This window comes from Telmatherina bonti (genome assembly GCF_933228915.1).
Source record: "Telmatherina bonti genome assembly, chromosome: 21".
NCBI classification, from domain to species: domain Eukaryota; kingdom Metazoa; phylum Chordata; class Actinopteri; order Atheriniformes; family Telmatherinidae; genus Telmatherina; species Telmatherina bonti.
The window spans coordinates 27,278,995-27,296,954 of record NC_136630.1 but is presented as its reverse complement, the minus strand read 5'-3'; the positions used below and the strand labels follow the sequence as shown (position 1 = coordinate 27,296,954).

Genomic DNA, 17,960 nt, shown 5'->3' with positions numbered 1-17,960 from the left:
TGACACATAGCAACAGTAATGAAGGAAGAGCTCCGTAAGTCATCTGGATGACTTGGACTTACCTCTGAGACCAACGCAAACAGTCTCATCCTGCGTCATCACTATCCTCCTCCTACTATCTCTCACCTTCTCCTCCTCCTCATGCGTCGCCGTTGCCGAGCACATTGTCAAGGCTTCCCAGTAACCAGATAAACATGCCAAAGAACATGGACTGACGGTTTTAAAGCACGAGCTACACGTCTCCACTGGACATGCAGTGGAGGAAAATATCTTTAAGAGTCCACACTTTCTGCTTTTTTTTAAATCATTGTCACATGATGAGGAGGGAAGAAGAAAGAGTGAATTGGAGGGAGGAAGAGAGTGTGTGTGTGGGGGGGACTGGTTTAAAGACTTGGTGGAGAAGAGGAAGGACGGAAGGACTGGAAACAGGAGATAAAGGAAATGACTGCATGTCGGCACTAAAATGGGATTTATCCAAGAGGATGTAGAAATAAAACCACGAGTACAATCTGGAATAGAAAGATAAAACATCTTTATTGTCCGACTTTTCAGGAGGAAAAACTAAAGAGTTAAATATTTGCTCATATAGAAGGACTGTGTGATCAATCAAAGCGTTATTAGAAAAGCTCATGAGGCTGAACGTGTCATTATTAGTGTTGTAGCGCACGTTCCCACGCAAGGAATCTCTCCATAAACACTTCATTAGCCCGTCTAATAACATGGATACAGATCTCCAAACAGAGACATATCAGCCATGTTGGTACCGGTATGACTACTGAGGCGCTGCGTTTTAAAGATGCACCAAGCAGAAAACTGGTCTCTCCAAGGAAACCAGGAAGATCTCACGCTTCTACTTCCTGCTGAACATCACAGCTTTTCATTCAGTGCTGTTTAGGAAAGCTTGGATGTTGCTGCTACTCATGTGTCACTTCCACTGGAAGATTTTTCACTTCCACACGATGACATAAAGATAAGAAGAGAAACTCAATCTGTGAGAATAATTTCCTGTTTTAATGAGCCTGGACCTCCACCGTGCTGAGTCGGGGATTTCTGCAGGCTACTGCTGCAGGGCTGCAGCATCTAGATCCCCATTTCTCACATTTACTTTGTAAAAGCACAAATAATTAAGAGTATAAATGTAAATGAGTTCTTGCTGTTTTCTCTCATGACAACCCAGTTGTGTACTTTTCCTTTACCGACTATTCTGGCGTGTAACAGCAACAATACGCGAAGTTTCTGACCTTGCGTTTCCTGGCCGTCATCGTCCTGCAGCATCCTGAGGCTGAAAACACACATTTCACAAGTGTTTTTTTAATTTTATTTTACAGCCTAGAGCAGTGCTTTCCAACCTGCGGGTCCCTCAAAAAAGCTAAGTGGGTCCTTCCAAAAGTACTGAGAGTCTGCAGGGCTTTCACTGTTTAAATCCATTGCTATTTCTATGTAGCTCTGGAGGATGAGCAGTCATCTTTGAGGGGTCGATTCCTGGCTTCCCCTGACTATGTGCCAAAGTATTCTTGGAGAAAACACTGAACTCCAAGTTGCTACCCAATGTGCCCAAAATTCCCAGTAAGTTTTTAATCATCTTGGTGTTTCATTGACATGGCATCAATGTTTCGTGGGAAATACCACAGTAAAGAAAAAGTGTGACTATAAATTGGTAATCAGCTTACCTTTACTTTTACTAAAGTAAACACTCAGTGAGAGTTTATCATGTGATGCACTGCATGAAGCAAAAACCAGCTGCAATGTTGCGCAGCTTCCTGGAAAAAAAGTTGCACAGTTTGGTTTCTCAGCCCCTGATTGGCCCCAGACATGCTGGACGTCACTGTGCCATCAAACAAGTCAGGAATGCTGAGTTTTACAGACATAAAGTTGTGTAATGTGACTTTAACAACTTAAATGAAACCAGAAAAGTTGAAAATGCTTCTAAATAACATCCGAAACTCATTGGAAGTTTTAATGAGTAGTCATTTTAATTACTGCATAGTTGTAGGTCAACTCATCAACAGAATCTAAAAAAGATAATAAGATAAGATAATCAACAACTTTCACGTAGGTTTGTTTTCTGCTTTTACTTCCTACAGGTGACAGCGTGGCTAATAGCTTCTCAAGGACCACTGAAGTATCTCAGTCACACAAAAAAAAAACAAAAATACATTTTTTTCAATTAAAATAAAAATCACAAAGATAAATTCATGCAAAACATAATTTAGTTTCATTTAAGTAAAAGTTAGTTCAGGCTATTCAGACAATAAACTCAAAGAGACGGAGGGATAAACAGGATCCAGAGCTTGACAGGAAGTGATGGTCTGTAACCAATATCAGATTTATGGAGTTCTTTCAGATCACACATTCTCGTCTAATTACAGAAGGAACTTTACTTTTATCTACACAACACAGAGTAGGAACAACGGCAGCTAAATGAAGCATTTATAGGATTGTTTTTCCATTTGTTTTGTGTTTTTAGCTGCGAACTCGGTCCAGAGTACATACGTTTATACCAGGGCCACCCAACCTGGTCCCATGAGAGCTGCAGCCTTTCAGTTTTTCACATTTGACTCATTAAATGGATCCAACAGGTTGTAAAGTTCTGCCCAATGACTCATTGATGTGGGTCAGGTGTGTTGGAGCACCAACCTCAGTAGCCGTGGTCTACATGAGCTACGCTGACATGGACAAATATTTCATCTATCCAACTGAAATCCGTCCAATCAGATTCCAGCTGACATGTTACATGGATGCTTGATAAGGTGATCAATCAGTTGTTGTTACGACAGACAGATTTAACACGATCGCAACACTTTGGACATGAGCACTGCTTACTTGTCTGGAAAAAGCTTCTTTTTTTTTCTTTTTTTTTTTTTAAACATTTTGATGGTAGAAATGCTCAATAATTCAGAATTGTTTTCAGTTTCCAACTAACACATTGTATCAGTCACAGTCCCATTCTGCTGTGCTGCTGCTGTTCTTCAAAACTCTTGAACCCTCCCTCCACGCATTTCAAGCATGCGCAGAAACATCCACCACAAAGTGATTGAAATGAATGTAGACATGCTGATCTGAACAGGTTTACACCACCCTTCTCGATCCAGTACAATTCTTTCAGATCAAAGCTGATGGGATTGGTGTTTACACTTTTATTCTGATTGGACGTTCAGTTGGATTAAACATGGCCATGGAAACGTAGCTAACATCTCTAAAACTCTGTGTGCATCCCATTGTGACCACCAGACAGACATCTGAGGGTGTCCTGGACTGGGAGAGCAGAAACAGACCCTTCAGGTCCTGTGGACTGTGGGTCAGATTGGTATCAGGGGAGTTAAAGGCAGAATGAAGGCTTGTTTTCAGGGAGGTTGCTAACATACAGGACTGCTGTAGTCATGCCAACGCCACGTAGGCATCAGACCCAACCATGATGGTTTACCGCTAAGAAACGCTTAATATGCTGGAATGGACTAAAGACCAGATAAACCATCTATCAATCGCTTTTTATTAGCTGATCACATGAACTGCAAAGAAGAAGAGCAAACCATGTTTTTACTTTTACAGTGAAAGCCTTCAGAGTGATCCTCTTCCTTCAGGGAACGATATTCTGAGCGTTAACGTCGCTTATAAAAGCTGCAGGGATGGACACAACTGGTCCAAAGCCACGATCACTGGGCTTAATCAACAAACACAGATTAAAGTCTGGAAGGAGGAATTTTCCCACCATCCTCCAGCCAGCCTGCAAATGTGGTCTGACTCCGAGACCATGTAGACATGTAGACGGCTTTTTGTAAAACCGAATATCTTCCCCCTCCAGCCAGTAAAAATAAAATAAAATTTAAAAAAAGAGTCTACACGGCTTGTTTTTCAAAAAAGAATCCATCCACACCTATCTGCATAACCGCGTTGTTCAACACATTCATAAGCATATCCAACCTTTAGGCGGCAGTAGCGCCTCTAATCCTTTCCAATCAGAACAACCGTCCTTCTCACAACCTCACTTCCACCAAACAAAACATGCCTCTAACGTGATCTGGTTAAGGTGGTGCAAAGTAACTGTCCTTAATCTTGTCCTATGTGGAGCTGTACTGACGGCAGTGTGAAAACACACACATAGCGCCTGGACAATGGAAAACGCCAACACAATGTTGAGGACGTCCATGCTGTTGGAAGCAAAGGTCGCACATGTGACATTGTGCTATTTTTCTTGCAGACGGTGACGTTTCTAAACCTAAAAGCCTGGTAATATATGTCCACATGCAGACGTGCAAACACAGTATTCCCACGTCTTCACTTTGGTCGGATGATTTTAAAAGAATCAGTTTTGAGTAAATAAATCTGCGTTTTCGCGTGGATAACATGCCAAATCGGAGAAAAGTATCTTGGTGTTGTGAGATACCTGCTATGTGTGGACAAGGCCTCAATCATCCGAACTCAACCTGTCAGGTCGATCCACACCTTCACCACGAGACGGATGACTTGTGAAACCAAAGCCGTATTTGACAGCAGTTTGGAAAGAGGGCAGCTCTAGCAGGACAGAGTTGGATTTGCTTATAAAAATTACCTTTGGCTCAGCAGCTGATGTAAACAACTGCAATTTATTATGATTTTCATGTAAATTTAATGCATCAACATTGTAAACAGTATGATTGAAAATCAGTAGAAATAAAGCAATAGTGCTTATTATTTGACAAGCTGGATGTCTCATTCTTTCTTGAGGTTTTATTTAGGAAGAAGTGGTCTTTGGCTGTTTCCGTTTGAAATTATTAATGAGGTCTTCACTGCCGAAGCATTGACCTGTTCCAGACTCATTATCTGATTTCTGTCTAGACAGACAGTGTGATCAGACCTGGTGGGAGTCTTTTGCTAAACTACAGACACACACTATAAAAAGTGAAGAGAATAGTGGGATAACAACTATTATCAAAGTAGGAATCATTAAGACTGTGAGCAGACTCAGCCATGTGTTGCTCTGAAGTCTGAAAACACCAGTTAACAACCACCAGCGACTGATCCTGCTGGAACAAACAGCTGCTTCTCAAAGTGAAGAAATCACCTTCAATGCCTGCATCTCTACAACGCTACATTATCAATCCCACCAAAGAACCGCCCACCGAGCTTCAATTCAGCCCTTCAGAAACCGACGAGTTTTGTAATTGAGGTTCCGTCCATCTTTTATATACAGTCTATGGCTTAAACGTCACAGGAGATGGTTGAAACTCTCAGTCTTTTTGCGTATTTGTCTTTATGGTTGAGAATAAATGGACTTTTGCACCACTAACAGCTGTGGATGCCATACCTGCACCAAGTGTATGTGTTACAGCGTATCAATACTTGTCAATACTTTGATATAAGTCAGTCATACTATCAGTTTCATTACTTTGTTGAGTATCGTGATACCACCCTGCTTAGAGCATTTCATCAGTTCTCACTGAAATACAATGAAACTGCGTGTGAAGTCCAGAAACAGTGTATTATCTGTGTCACATGATCACGGCGACCTATCAGATGCCATGATGAAACTGCTAATTTTACTTTTAATGATTTACAATGTTTTTCATACTGTTTATAGAAATTATATTTTTATTTATTAAATGTGAATTATCTGAGTTTAATGTGTAGTTTGAATACTTTTCCATTAAAAATATTACATCTAATTTTTGTTTAATTTGCTCATCAATATAATTTATTTCTGACTTAAAAGTTTTTTTTTTCAAGTATTGATGAACTTGGGTTTTATTTACATTCCATGTTTCCAATGCAATAAATTGATTGTACAATTGTTATTTTCCTTAAAGGGGCATGAAGTGTTGATATTGGTAATGAAGAATAAGGACCATGAAGTCATGGTATGATAGCTACAGGAAAAGATTTGGTATCGCCAGTCTGTAGTACATGTGTGTATGTGTGTGTGTGCCATGGGGCAGACAAGTGCCAAGAGAAGCTGCTAACATGGAGGTCAGTTTATACAGCAACGCAGCGGAACGAACTAAAGTTTAAATAAATATCACAACCATCTACAAGCGATGTTACTGAAAGGCACAATGCATGATCGCAGCAAATGAACTGACCGCTTGGTGCAGGGGTGCCCAAAGTCGGTCTTTTAGGGCTGCTGTCCTGCAGGTGTTCAATGAATCCCAGCTCCAACACACCCGGCTGCCAATAAGTGGATCCAACAGCCAATGAAGTTCTGCACAATGACTGATTAATTTGAGTCAGGTGTGTTGGAGCAGGGATACATGGAAAACCTGCAGGATTGTGGATTTCAAGGACCAGAGCTGGACACCTCTGGCTTAATGATTCCTTTCCTTGACTCCCCCTCCTCTTTTGCCTGTATTGCAACAAGCATGCTCATTGGTCAATACAATCAGACTACTGAAACGTGTGTGTGTGTGTGTGTGTGAGGGGGCACGGGGTCCTGCAACTGCTGAATGACAAACAAAAATGCTGAACAGCATTAAACAATTTATGTTTTGGACTTTTTGCAATTCTGAGGTTCAAGACTTCTCTCAAAAGGTTTTTATTTTTAATGCCTAAAATGATCATTTTAAATATTATATATATATCTGATAATCCGTATTGGTCATAAAAAAAAACCCCAAATCGATTGACTTTAAATCTGAATTCTTTATTAAGCCATTTAACAAAATGTGAAAAAAATCATGAAACTAAATAACAAAAATTCTTGTTGTCCATTTATGGTTATTATTGTTTCACATTCATTCTTATTGTGTCCACCAAACGGCAGAGGAACAACATCAGATTGTGTTCAACAGGGTTTACAGTAAATATTTCACCATAAAATGATGCAAAAACGTCTGAGAAACTGCACAAATTAAATAAGATACATATAGCTCCATAGGTTTAAAGCAGATTGTGGTTCCCATCCAGTTAAAACAAGATTTTACAGCTAAAATAAGATGTGATCTCAAACAATCACGATTCAACTTAATATGCAATCACAACAACCAGTTTCAGGATTTAGTAGCGAAATAAGGAATAAAAGACATAATGCCCAGTAAATCACCCTTAAAACAACACATTAAAGACTTTCTGCTTGGATATAAAATGGTAAAACTTCATTAAATATAGCATTTTTTTGTTGTAACTACATAAATTTGTAAATCTGTTTTATTCCTTCCTTGAAATGCTTGGTCACCCTGTCAGCACCATCACAATGCTCATCTTTACCCTGTTAAACCTGCAGAAGCAGAGCCACGCCAGCTAGCGTCCACTTGGAGGGCTTTTCTTTGGTCTTCAGGTTGAAGGTCCACACGTATGTAGGCCCCCTCTGGCGGGTTTTGTAGACGGGACACTGGTAGACATTTCTGTTGTCTTGTTTGTCGACGGGCATGGCCCTGATGAAGATGACCGGCATGGCGGGAGTGAGCTCTTTCAGGCGGGCGTCTGCAATCAAACCGGTCTGAAAGGAAAAGAAGGAATGGATCAGAGAGGAGGGGGACAGTCAAACGCACACAGAAACATTAAGGCACAATGGAGGCAATTACAAATGACTTTAAGGTGCAGGGAACCTTTGCTTCTGCCATCTTGGCTGCCTTTAACAATGTTTCCTTTCTGCAGAGAAACATGTTAATTAAATCATGTCTGCTTTTCTGTTTGCTGAGCCGGAGCAGACGTAAAAAGTGCTGAAAGTCATCTGAGTCGGAGTTAAAGTCAAACTTCCCATCCACCCTCAGTAAACACAGAAACTGAGTGGTCTGTCTCATTAATTAATCCTCCGACACTTTGTGCCTGACAAACACAAGTTTCCCTACATGAAGGCTCGGTGACTTTCAGGAATGAATATAAATCCTGATGACTTTGGAAAGCTCAGAGGACAAAGCCCCTAATTGCATCTGCAACTGCTCCAAAACTTTAAAGCGGTGTTTAATACCGTAGCACCAACTTTATGTCTGTTTGTGTAAATACAAATGATGAAGTGCGGCCGAGCCAAGTGGGCTCATTATGAATTAGTTTAACGACAGCCGACGTTAAACCGGAACTGTTTGGTCCCATTTCACAACAGATTTGGGGAATAAAAAGTATTATGAAGCTGAAGGATTCATCAGCAATAACTGGTGTCCATCCCATAAATACACATCCCTCCACTCGGTAGAATGTCTCATTTCCTTCCATCATGTACGTTCACCGTCCACGCTGCAGCTACCTGTGATGTCTAAACACCCCTGGGAAGAAAGTGTGAGCCTCATTAATAAAGATGAGCAAGTTTATCATAAATCTTTGACTTTTATAGCAGCAGAGTTATGTCCAGATGGAGTTCTGCGGACTCTCCTACTCCCTGCCACTGGCACAGACCTGGCCTCAGGGCTCAGAGGGGGACGAGGAGGAAAGATGGGGAGGGGAGAGGGGGAGTTGTCTGTCAGCCTGTCCATTTGCCTGCACCTCCAACTTTAATGAAGAAAGAAGAAACCACTCCTCTAAAGGGCAATCTAAGCGTTCACGTGCACACTCTGCACATTCCCTAATCAAGAAGTCTTGGGGGATGCTCCTTGAAAGCTTGGCACATGAACAGCGGTGGGGTGTGTAGACAGACGGAGTCCTGGGAAGCTGCAAAGCTCTGCACTCCGAGAGCTGAACACAAGCGGGATGCAAAGCAGAAAATTAAACCGCACTGGGAATGTGGAGGTGCTGAAGAGAGGGGAGGAGGAGGAGGAGGAGGAGGAAGAGGAGGAAGAGGGTACTCAAGTTACTTGACTTGATTAAAAGGCACAGATTAGTTATCTTCATGTCCACATGTTTGTTGTTAACCGGTAGGTTTTACATGATGATGCACAAGTTCACAAGTCATTTTTTGAAAATCTCAGTCAAGTTAATCTGGGTCAAGTCCCAGATCTCTGATCTCAAGTCCATGTCAAGATGTAAAGCTTTGATTTCTGGTCCAAATCAGGTCCCAAGTCCCTGATCTAAAGTTTGAGTCAAGACTCAAATATTTCACTTCTGTCCGAATCAAGTCCCAAGTCTCTGATCTCAAGTCCAAGTCAAGACTTAAAGCTTTGATTTCTGGTCCAAATCAAGTCCCAGGTCTTTGATCTCAAGTCCAAGTCTAGACTATCTTTGATTTCTGCACCAAATCAAGTCCCAAGTCTCTGATCTCAAGTCCAAGTCAAGAATGAAATCTTAGATTTCTTGTCCAAATCAAGTCCCAAGTCTCTGATCTCAAGTCCAAGTCAATATCTATTCTTTAGGCAGCAAAACCAAGTCTCAAATCTTTCACCTCAAGCAAAGAATAAAGTCTTTGTGAAGAATCTAAGCCAAGTCTTTGATGTCAAGTCCAGTGTTTCTCAATCCAGGTCCTCAGGACCCACTGCCCTGCATGTTTTAGACGTGTTCCTGCTCCAACACACCTGATTCAGATTAATCAACTTTCTCATCAAGTTCTTTGCCAGCTAGTTAATGATCCATTTATTTCACTCAGGTGTGTTAAAGTAGGGTTACCTCTATAATAAGAAGGGTGGTGGGTCCTGATGACATGGACTAAAAAACACTGGTCATGTCCAAGTCTGGAGTCTCAGATCTTGAGTCTAAGTAAAGTCTTAAGGCTTTCAATGGTAAATCCAAGTCAAGTTTTGAGTCACTCTTTCATGTGACTGCTTCCATCTGGTCAGATTAAAACATTTTAATATCTGAAGAATTTAACATCTATTTTCACCCTTTAATATAACAGTATTTTCTATCACGGATCATTTGATTAAACATCCGTCGCCACTAAGAATGTCAGTTTTATAGAGTCTGGAAAACCTGAGTTCCAATCCAGCTTGCCGTATTTTTATACCAGAGATGTTGCAGTTCGATGCTGTTTTATTTGCCTTTCGTATAAAGATTTTACACCAAAAAGTTAAATGGAAAGTTGGGCTGGCAAGAGGCGTGCTCAGGAGGGGCCACCATGTTTTCACTGTGTGTTAGTGTGACATGCTATCTGTGATACACCAAGGGAAATGAGTCAGATGCAGCAGAAAGATCAGATCGAGTTAAGATCATGAAGAAAACAGTAAAAATAAAAGATTGCTTACAAAAATTTCAAATTGAGTCCAGGTTGAGTCTGAAGTCATTTTATTCGCAACCTTAAAGCCCCAAACTCGAGTCTCCATGACTGGTATGGTTTTAAATCAAGCATAAATTCAATCATCATCTCACCTGTGTGTCCCACCTTGCACCCTCCATATATAGCCCGTATATGTAGGCCCCCTCGCGAGGTGGGGAGGTGAAGTCCTCACGGCTCTTCTTTGTGACGTCACACTGCAGACACATGCTGTCTAGAGGCCATTCATTCCTGTCATTTAAGCACAAGCACATTACATCCATCACACTAAGTAGGTTAGTTTTATCGTGTTTCATGTCTCCATAGCGACCAACCCTACCGTCTGGCCATAGCCTGCATGATGGCTGTGAGGAAGGACTGAGGGTTGAAGAAGCCAGCCAGCCACACCACCGAAGGTAAGACAAAGTCAGCTGACCAGGCCTCCAGCTCTCTGATCCTCGCCAGCAGGTCAGTAAACCACAAAGTCAAACCAGACATGGAGGGATAAGCTCGTTTGGTCCAACTATCTGGAACAATGTCCAGGAAAATGGCGTTCTGAAGGGTCTCCATGTCGCTGGTCATAGTCAGCTCCCCCTGGATGAGAACCACAGAAAAGCAGGTAAAAGATATTTTCAAATGTAATGTAATGAGTTTTATTATGGACAAACCAAAATCATGTAACAAGACAGTTACCACCTACATCAGGGGTGTCCAGCTCCGGTCTTCGACGGCCACAACCCTGCAGGTTTTCTATGTATCCCTGCTTCCAAACACCTGAATCAAATGAGTCCGTCATTGTGTAGAACTTCATTTTCTGTTGGATCCACTTAATGGAAGCCAGGTGTGTTGAACAGGGATACAAGGAAAACCTGCTGGACAGCGGACCTCAAGGACCAATTTTGGACGCCCCAGACCTACATCATGGCAGAAGCTGCATCTCCACATGACTGTGTGGGTGTTTTTCACAGATAGATGTTTCAAAAAGAGGACCAACATGGAGTTAGCCTTCCCCAGGTGGAAGGAGCTCAAGAATGAGAAAGATTTTAAACAGGATGCCTAAATTAGCCTAAAGCTAACTGTTTTCATTTGGTTTTGTTGCTCGTTACCATGGCAGCATAACACCAGATCCTGCTGATGTTTACGTGGATTCAGTAGCTTTAAAATTTGCGTTAAACGTTGGCAGCTTATAAACTTTCACACTGGCTGTTAGTACAGTTTTACTGCAACTGAAAGCCGGCGTTTATGAAACTTAATGAACCACGTGAAAATTTAGTCCTACCGGAGGAGCGAAACCAGATTTCACCAGAACTAAACCAGGTATTTCCAATCAGCACACTGGATTAACCTGCCTCAGTGGCTGAGTTGAACAAATATACAGCATGGACCTGACTTGTTGAGGAGCTGCCAAGGTTTTTTGACACACGGCGGACTCCGTAGTTGCAGCAGCTGTTTGAAAAGGCGAGGCACTAGAATGCATTATTCATCTGAACATCATGCATGATTTCAAAGTTATATGGGAGGGATTCTACACAAAGTCCCTTTAAGTTGGATGCCTGCTCTCTGAAAAGGCTGGCGTCTTTTGTGTAGAAGTCTTTATTTTAGGAAGCAGCTAGGAGTTCAGCGTGTGCTTTACTGTTAGCCATTGTCGATTGGTAATGAGCCATAAGAAACTACTGAGACATGGGGGCAAGTTACCGTGCTCAATAAAGAAACATACTAGATGGAACCAAGGGAAAACAGAGGCGCCCATACCCCCGTGTGCTAGTTATAGGAATTCTTTATGAGGGTAATAAGGTTTTGTTAATGCTTTACATTTACTCTGATTTTGTCACCTTTCAACGCTCAACATCCCGATCCATCAGTCCGACTGCAGCTGCAGTGATGAAACTGCACCATCTCACCAAGGCTAACATTCTCATAGTGCCTATTTATTCCACTATAAAGAGGAAATATGATTCCATTTGCTGGTACAATAGTCTATATGGCTTTTAAATCACTGAGCGGGTTTACTGAGGTTTGCAGAGGATGGGAGATCGAAGGCTCATAACTCCCGACAAACACGCTGACACATTTTCCCCCGTCTTTTTCCTTTTGTTTCCTGTTAACGGAGGAGTCAGTCAGACTTGACACATTTAGCTCAGACGTCTCAGTTCTTCTATAAGCCGTATGGCCTCTGTTAAACAAATAGCTTTAGTAATGTGAGCACTAATACAGCAGCGTGCTGAAGTCTCACATTTAAAATCCACCGTTTGGGCTTCAACTTCACCGTTACGGTTTAGTCCCATCATGACTGACAGCTGCAGACATAAAGCAGCTTTACGCGTCATAAGATGACTGTTTCACCTGACTGACTGCTGTTCACACCCCCAAAAAGCCCATGTGAGGATGAATTAACACAGCTTTAAATATGATACTCAAAAACAACTTCTTACATTTCATATATGGAGCAAAAGTTTAATAAAAACCTCAGATTTCTGAAATGTGTTGCTCTGATGGTGATGTACTGTAAATCATCATCACTGTCACCCTTTTGACAACCCCCCCCCCAACCATTTGCATTAAAGGATCCTGACCTTGAGCCCAAGGTTTAGCTCGCGGAGGGAGCGCCTGATCTCATCGGTGAGGACATTCATGCGCTCACACTCCTGCAGCGCCACCACCTGGTACGGAGTCCTCTCCTCTGCTTTGCCGAGAAGCTCGGCCATGTTGAACTCCTCTGGAAGTCTCTCCATGATGTCCTCCAGCAGTGCACGCACCTGGGAAGTCAGGCAAAAGGCCTTAAAGAACAATCCCCACAGCCATCAGAGACACTTGAGGTGAGAAAGAATCATGAAATGTGGACAAGTTTGAAACAGACAAAGTCGTGAGGATAAAATTTGACACGCCATCTCTTTGCAGCGGCAGTCTGATGCCTGCAGACAATCAATGCACACATCATATTTCTGTGGGTAAGTGATGAAAGCCAATGTCCAAGTCAACAGTTTCAAAGACAACCAGCATGGGCGATCAATCACAGGCTTAGGTGCTGAACAACGGATATGGGGTCATCATATGCATGGATTTTCCAGCTCAAATATCTGATTTGGTTTCGGCACCTACTGAACATCCTGAATACAAAGTGAGGCTCAGTGAAAAGCTCCGCAGGTCTCTTTTCCACTTGGAGAGAATATAATAAAGATCACGCATCGTGCCACGCTGACCAGGTCAGCATGTCCACACGCCAGGAGAGAAAATAAAAATATTTCATCAAATTTTAAAAATGATTAAATATTGCATTGAATTTTGAAGCATTCTTATAATGACATGAGTACATCTCTGTAACCATAAAGTCTATTTCACAGTAAAGAGAACACAAATGTGTAAATATCAGCCGAAGTTTTGCTGGGGGAGAATAAATGTAGATGGTAGAGAGCACAAATGAAGAAAGTTTCAGAAAAGAAATACGTTTATGAATGTGGGAGTGGTCATATGGCAGACTCAACCTGCAGCCGACAAACGTAAACAAAGACGTCTGTTTCAAACATTGCTATACGTCGCCACCCTCATACTTCCATGAGTCCTTTACATTGACAGTTGTTAAGTCAGTCCATCCACCAGTGAGTAGTGCTGAGTTCAGAGATCATGTCTGTGTTTTGACACCAGCTGTAATGTGCCACCAAAAGATTATTTACAACCATCCAAAAACACCAGAAGAAAAAGACAAATATAACCACAATGTTGTGTAGATGTTCTTAACTTCTTCTGCCTCTTCTTCTGGTGCTTTTTATTTGCCGGTTTCTGTCGTCTTCCCATTCCTCTTCTTCTCCTCTAATTTGTTCCTTTACACTGGTTTCATGTCAGCTAAATACTGCCCCCATGATTTCTGGTGGTATTGTTCCATCTCCTGCATCAAGAGATGGATAGTTAAGTCCCTAGAAAACTGACAAAGTAGACGGATGAAACTATCCATATACGTATCCGTCTCATAGACTGTATATAAAGAGATGGATGGAGTCTCTGTGACGTCACCCATAGGTTTCTGAAGAGCTGAATTAAAGCCCGGTGGGCGGTTCCAACCGTCGCCATGTTGGCAGTGTCATGCGCCCGGAAAACACAAATATGGGCAAAAAGGTGGAGCTGAGAGGGGGGCTATGAGCGTCATGGTGGATGATTGACATCGAGCGAACTCCGAGCTTTCTGTAGCTAAGAGCTAACCGGGCTAACCCCGAGATAATGGGAGCTACCCAGCTAACGGAAGTAAGCAGGCTAAAGCTAAGTCACGTTGTTAACCGGCAAAAAACCGCAGTTGTTCTACGTTCTTCTTACTTGAAGCTGGAGATTGGTACCTGACAATCAAAAGGACATGTCCCTAAATATGCTGAACTTCGAGATTAAATTACTTTAAAATGGGCGAGTTAGAAAAAAATTCACTCCCCCCTACAGTTGTCATGAAGGTAAACCTGACCTATGAACCAAAAATGGATTTTTGAACCAGGCTGTAAACATGTTTATTTTTGCCGTGAAGTTGGTCTTTTTAACATGGGAGTCTATGGGGATTCGCTCTGTTCTGCAGCCCCTAGTGGATGAAGGGAGAACTGCAGTTTTATGCCCTTCTGCATAGGCTTCACTTTTAACCACCGGAGGTTGCCGCTTGATCCGTCTTCTGTGTCAAGCATGTATTAAGAAGCAGTTACAGAGAGATGCTCCAACACAGAGAAATTTGTAAGATTGTGGATAAAATCCGTTAAGTATATTGTTCCACAGGGACCAGACTTGCTTTAATTACCTTTCTAGAAAATACTGAGTTGTACTGTGAGGGATCAACAACCCCACCATGAGTGTTAGCAGTGCCATTAACAATGGAGGTCCTCAACCTGCAGACTTGGCTTGTGATAATTTCTATCTGCATGGTCCAGATACTAAATGACATTTATAATCCATGTCTTTACTTCCTGCTGGTGAGAACACAACAAACAACTTCTCCTGGACCTTTTAAGCCAGCATGTCCATGTGGGGCCCATGAAGTGTCAATATGAGCTGCAGATAAGGGTTCCACGTGGGTTTAGTAAGTAAGTAAGTAAGTAAATTTTATTTATATAGCACCTTTCACAGACAGAAGTCACAAAGTGCTTCACAAAAAAGCAAAATACAGAAATAAAATACATATAAAAAGATACAACAAAAACACTGTATATAAACTGTAGCTAAAAAAAACTGTTTAGCTACAGTTTCAACAGTGGCCTCACCTGTGTTTGCCTATATGGGCTTAAAGTTGTTTCTGACCAGATTTCAGATGGAGCCCAACTTGGGCACCATTTAGCCAGCCCACATGGGCTTCAGTTGCCCACTTTAGCTTGTTACATACTCCACAAGAAGCAAGAAGTTCTTGCTCTGGAGGCTGTAAAAGCATCATAAAGGACATTTCTGTCTGGTCATTTCCTCCATGAGAAGCTTCTTCTGCAACAGGGGGGAGATTACAGCAGGTGGTCTGTGCCCAGCTGATGTGTCAAGAACTAGTTGCAAGATGACCTCAATCACATCTGTGAAAACAAAGTGACGCCATTTGGTTCTCGTGGCCTCGAGGAGAAAAACCTTCTCACTTCTTGTGCAGGCTTTATCTTCCCTATGTTCTATATGGCAGGTGTGTCCAAAGTCAGTCCTTGACAGCTGTTGTCCTGCAGGTTGTCAACGTATCACTGCTTAACACACCTGACTCTGTCATGGTTTGGACTTTTTCGGTCCTTTTAGTTCTGGTTTCCTGTTTTGTTTTGGAGTTTTCCTTGTTTAGTTCCCTCATCTCTGGTTTCCTGTTTTGCTTTGCCGTTCATTAAGTTCACCTGGACTCAATGAGTTGATTGGTTACACCTGTGTCTTGTTTTGTTTCCCTGTATTTATACCTCCTGGTTTCTGTCCCCATTGCTGGTTCATTGTGTTTACTTATTGTGTTAACGTGTCCGTAGTCACCTGTTTCATCTGTCAAGTTTGGGATTAAAACACATCTTGGTTTTGCATCCTGCATCACTGTCCTGCATTTCGGTCCACATCTCCACGCTCCGCAACAGACTCAAATGAAATGGTTCCAGCAGCCTATAAAGTTCTGTACAATGACTCATTCATTTGAATCAGGTGTGTTAGCGCAGGGATACATTGGACACCTACAGGATTGGGGCCCTTGAGGACTGGAGCTGGACACCCCTGCCTTATGAGGCTCATACAGCCCACATGGGCTTCACACATGGGGCCCAAGTAACAGAACCAACCTGGAACCTGCAAAATTTGCCCAATTCAAGTCTATGACCACTGAGTACCCACATAGCCCGGAACAAAACCTCATGGACCCCACATGGACCTGCTGGCTGGGGTTTGGGGCCTACATGGGTCCTGCCAAGTCATCAAAAATGTGTCATAGTTTGCATTTGTTCCCTTACTGTACCAAAAAGCAATCCAATCACAACCTTCGAACCAAGGAACGTACAGAAACGGGATTCAGGAGTCCCGTTACATCATATAGCACCAGAACTTTTAATGCCGTCCAATTGTAAAAAATTTAATGCCATTATGCCAATAAAAAACTTGAAAAAACTACTAAAATATGCCTGTATATATATATATATATATATATATATATATATATATATATATATATATATATATATATATATATATAATATATATATTATATTAAATAGTTCTTTACCATTCTTTCAGCCAACATTGTTAAGAGCCATAGTGCAGGTCCAATTGGGCCAGTTGGTTAAAACTGGCTCCATAAATATTACATGAGTGGATGCCATTTCCACAGGGTGGCTGAGCTTATTGTCCAAGTTTGTGCAATAATGGAGAATGGACACCAGCTAAGTTAACTTCCTGTGGAACGCTGGAGGGATTTTAGCTCCCTGAAGAAGCTGCTAGAAGTCTCTCTGGTCTTCATGATGCTGCCAGCAGACCAACCAGCTTGTAGAATGATGATAATGCATTGAAATTTGAGCTTTAGCTGTACATCATCACTCACAAGCATGAATGTTTGGAGGTCTTTGTTAAAGTAGGTGGCTGCTGGGAATAAAACAGTCATGTAGTGTACCTTACTTCTGCGGCTTGTTTCAAGCAACAGTAAACATACATGACTTTTTAACAAAGCTAATGCTCAGATAAGTCCAACCCTTATTTGTGATATTACAGCAGTGACACTTGCTTCATGGAGGCAGCGTGCAGATCTACAATCTCTCTGACAGAATATTTATTTAAGCTTTTACACTCAGAGAGGCTTTATTTAAAAGTGAAGTGAGCCAGAAAACAACAGCAAAATGTCATCGCTGTAACAAAATAAATAAATAAAATTCTCTCCCACAATTATTTTCAATTCAGTGTTCAGGAAGCACAGCAAGCATCTGCTGCTGTCTCCTCACATTTCAGAAGCAGAGCTGCTGCACAGACCTGAGTCTGTCATGTTTATGGATGGAACCAGTTCACATTTCTGCTCTGGACATCCACCATGGTTTAGAGACCATTCAGTCTCGAGGGCTTTCAATACAGAAGATTATATCAAAATATCCTGCTATCGTTGGATCCCCACAAATACTGGTGGTGTAACTACAATAACTTTAAGCATCACATCACTATCAATAGAGTTGATGTACAGAATCCTGATCATACTGCTGACTTATGCTCCTAGAGAGTATATAGTAGTGTGTGTAATTGAGGAGCAGCAATAAAACACATGGTGCTTTTTATTAATTCACTGACACCACTCTCCTTGTGTTTAAGATGGAATATTTTTAAAGTGGGAGAGATTTTCATCCGGTTCTTAATATCTAAGAGTTTTGCATTCTTTCAGTTCATATGTGCATCAGTCAGGGGGGCTTTATTCATTTATAGTCCCCTCAGATGGGGACTCTGGACGGTGGCCATCTTGCCCTCAGCTGGTCCTGTTCTATCTGAAACCATGGTAACTGCAGCG

At 41.8% G+C, this 17,960-nt stretch overlaps 1 protein-coding gene across 1 annotated transcript in view; it reads right to left on the bottom strand.

Annotated features, from left to right (window-relative positions):
* Positions 1 to 7,180: 7,180 nt before the first annotated feature.
* Positions 7,181 to 17,960, bottom strand: part of dnah9 (dynein, axonemal, heavy chain 9) — a gene marked incomplete at both ends in the record, with an annotated part of 232,712 nt that continues 221,932 nt past the window's right edge. Inside the window, 4 exons of the mRNA XM_079260636.1 lie at positions 7,181 to 7,408; positions 10,141 to 10,276; positions 10,365 to 10,618; positions 12,598 to 12,780. Of these exons, the coding sequence (XP_079116762.1) occupies positions 7,181 to 7,408; positions 10,141 to 10,276; positions 10,365 to 10,618; positions 12,598 to 12,780 (801 nt within the window). The remainder of the gene's footprint in view (positions 7,409 to 10,140; positions 10,277 to 10,364; positions 10,619 to 12,597; positions 12,781 to 17,960) is intronic.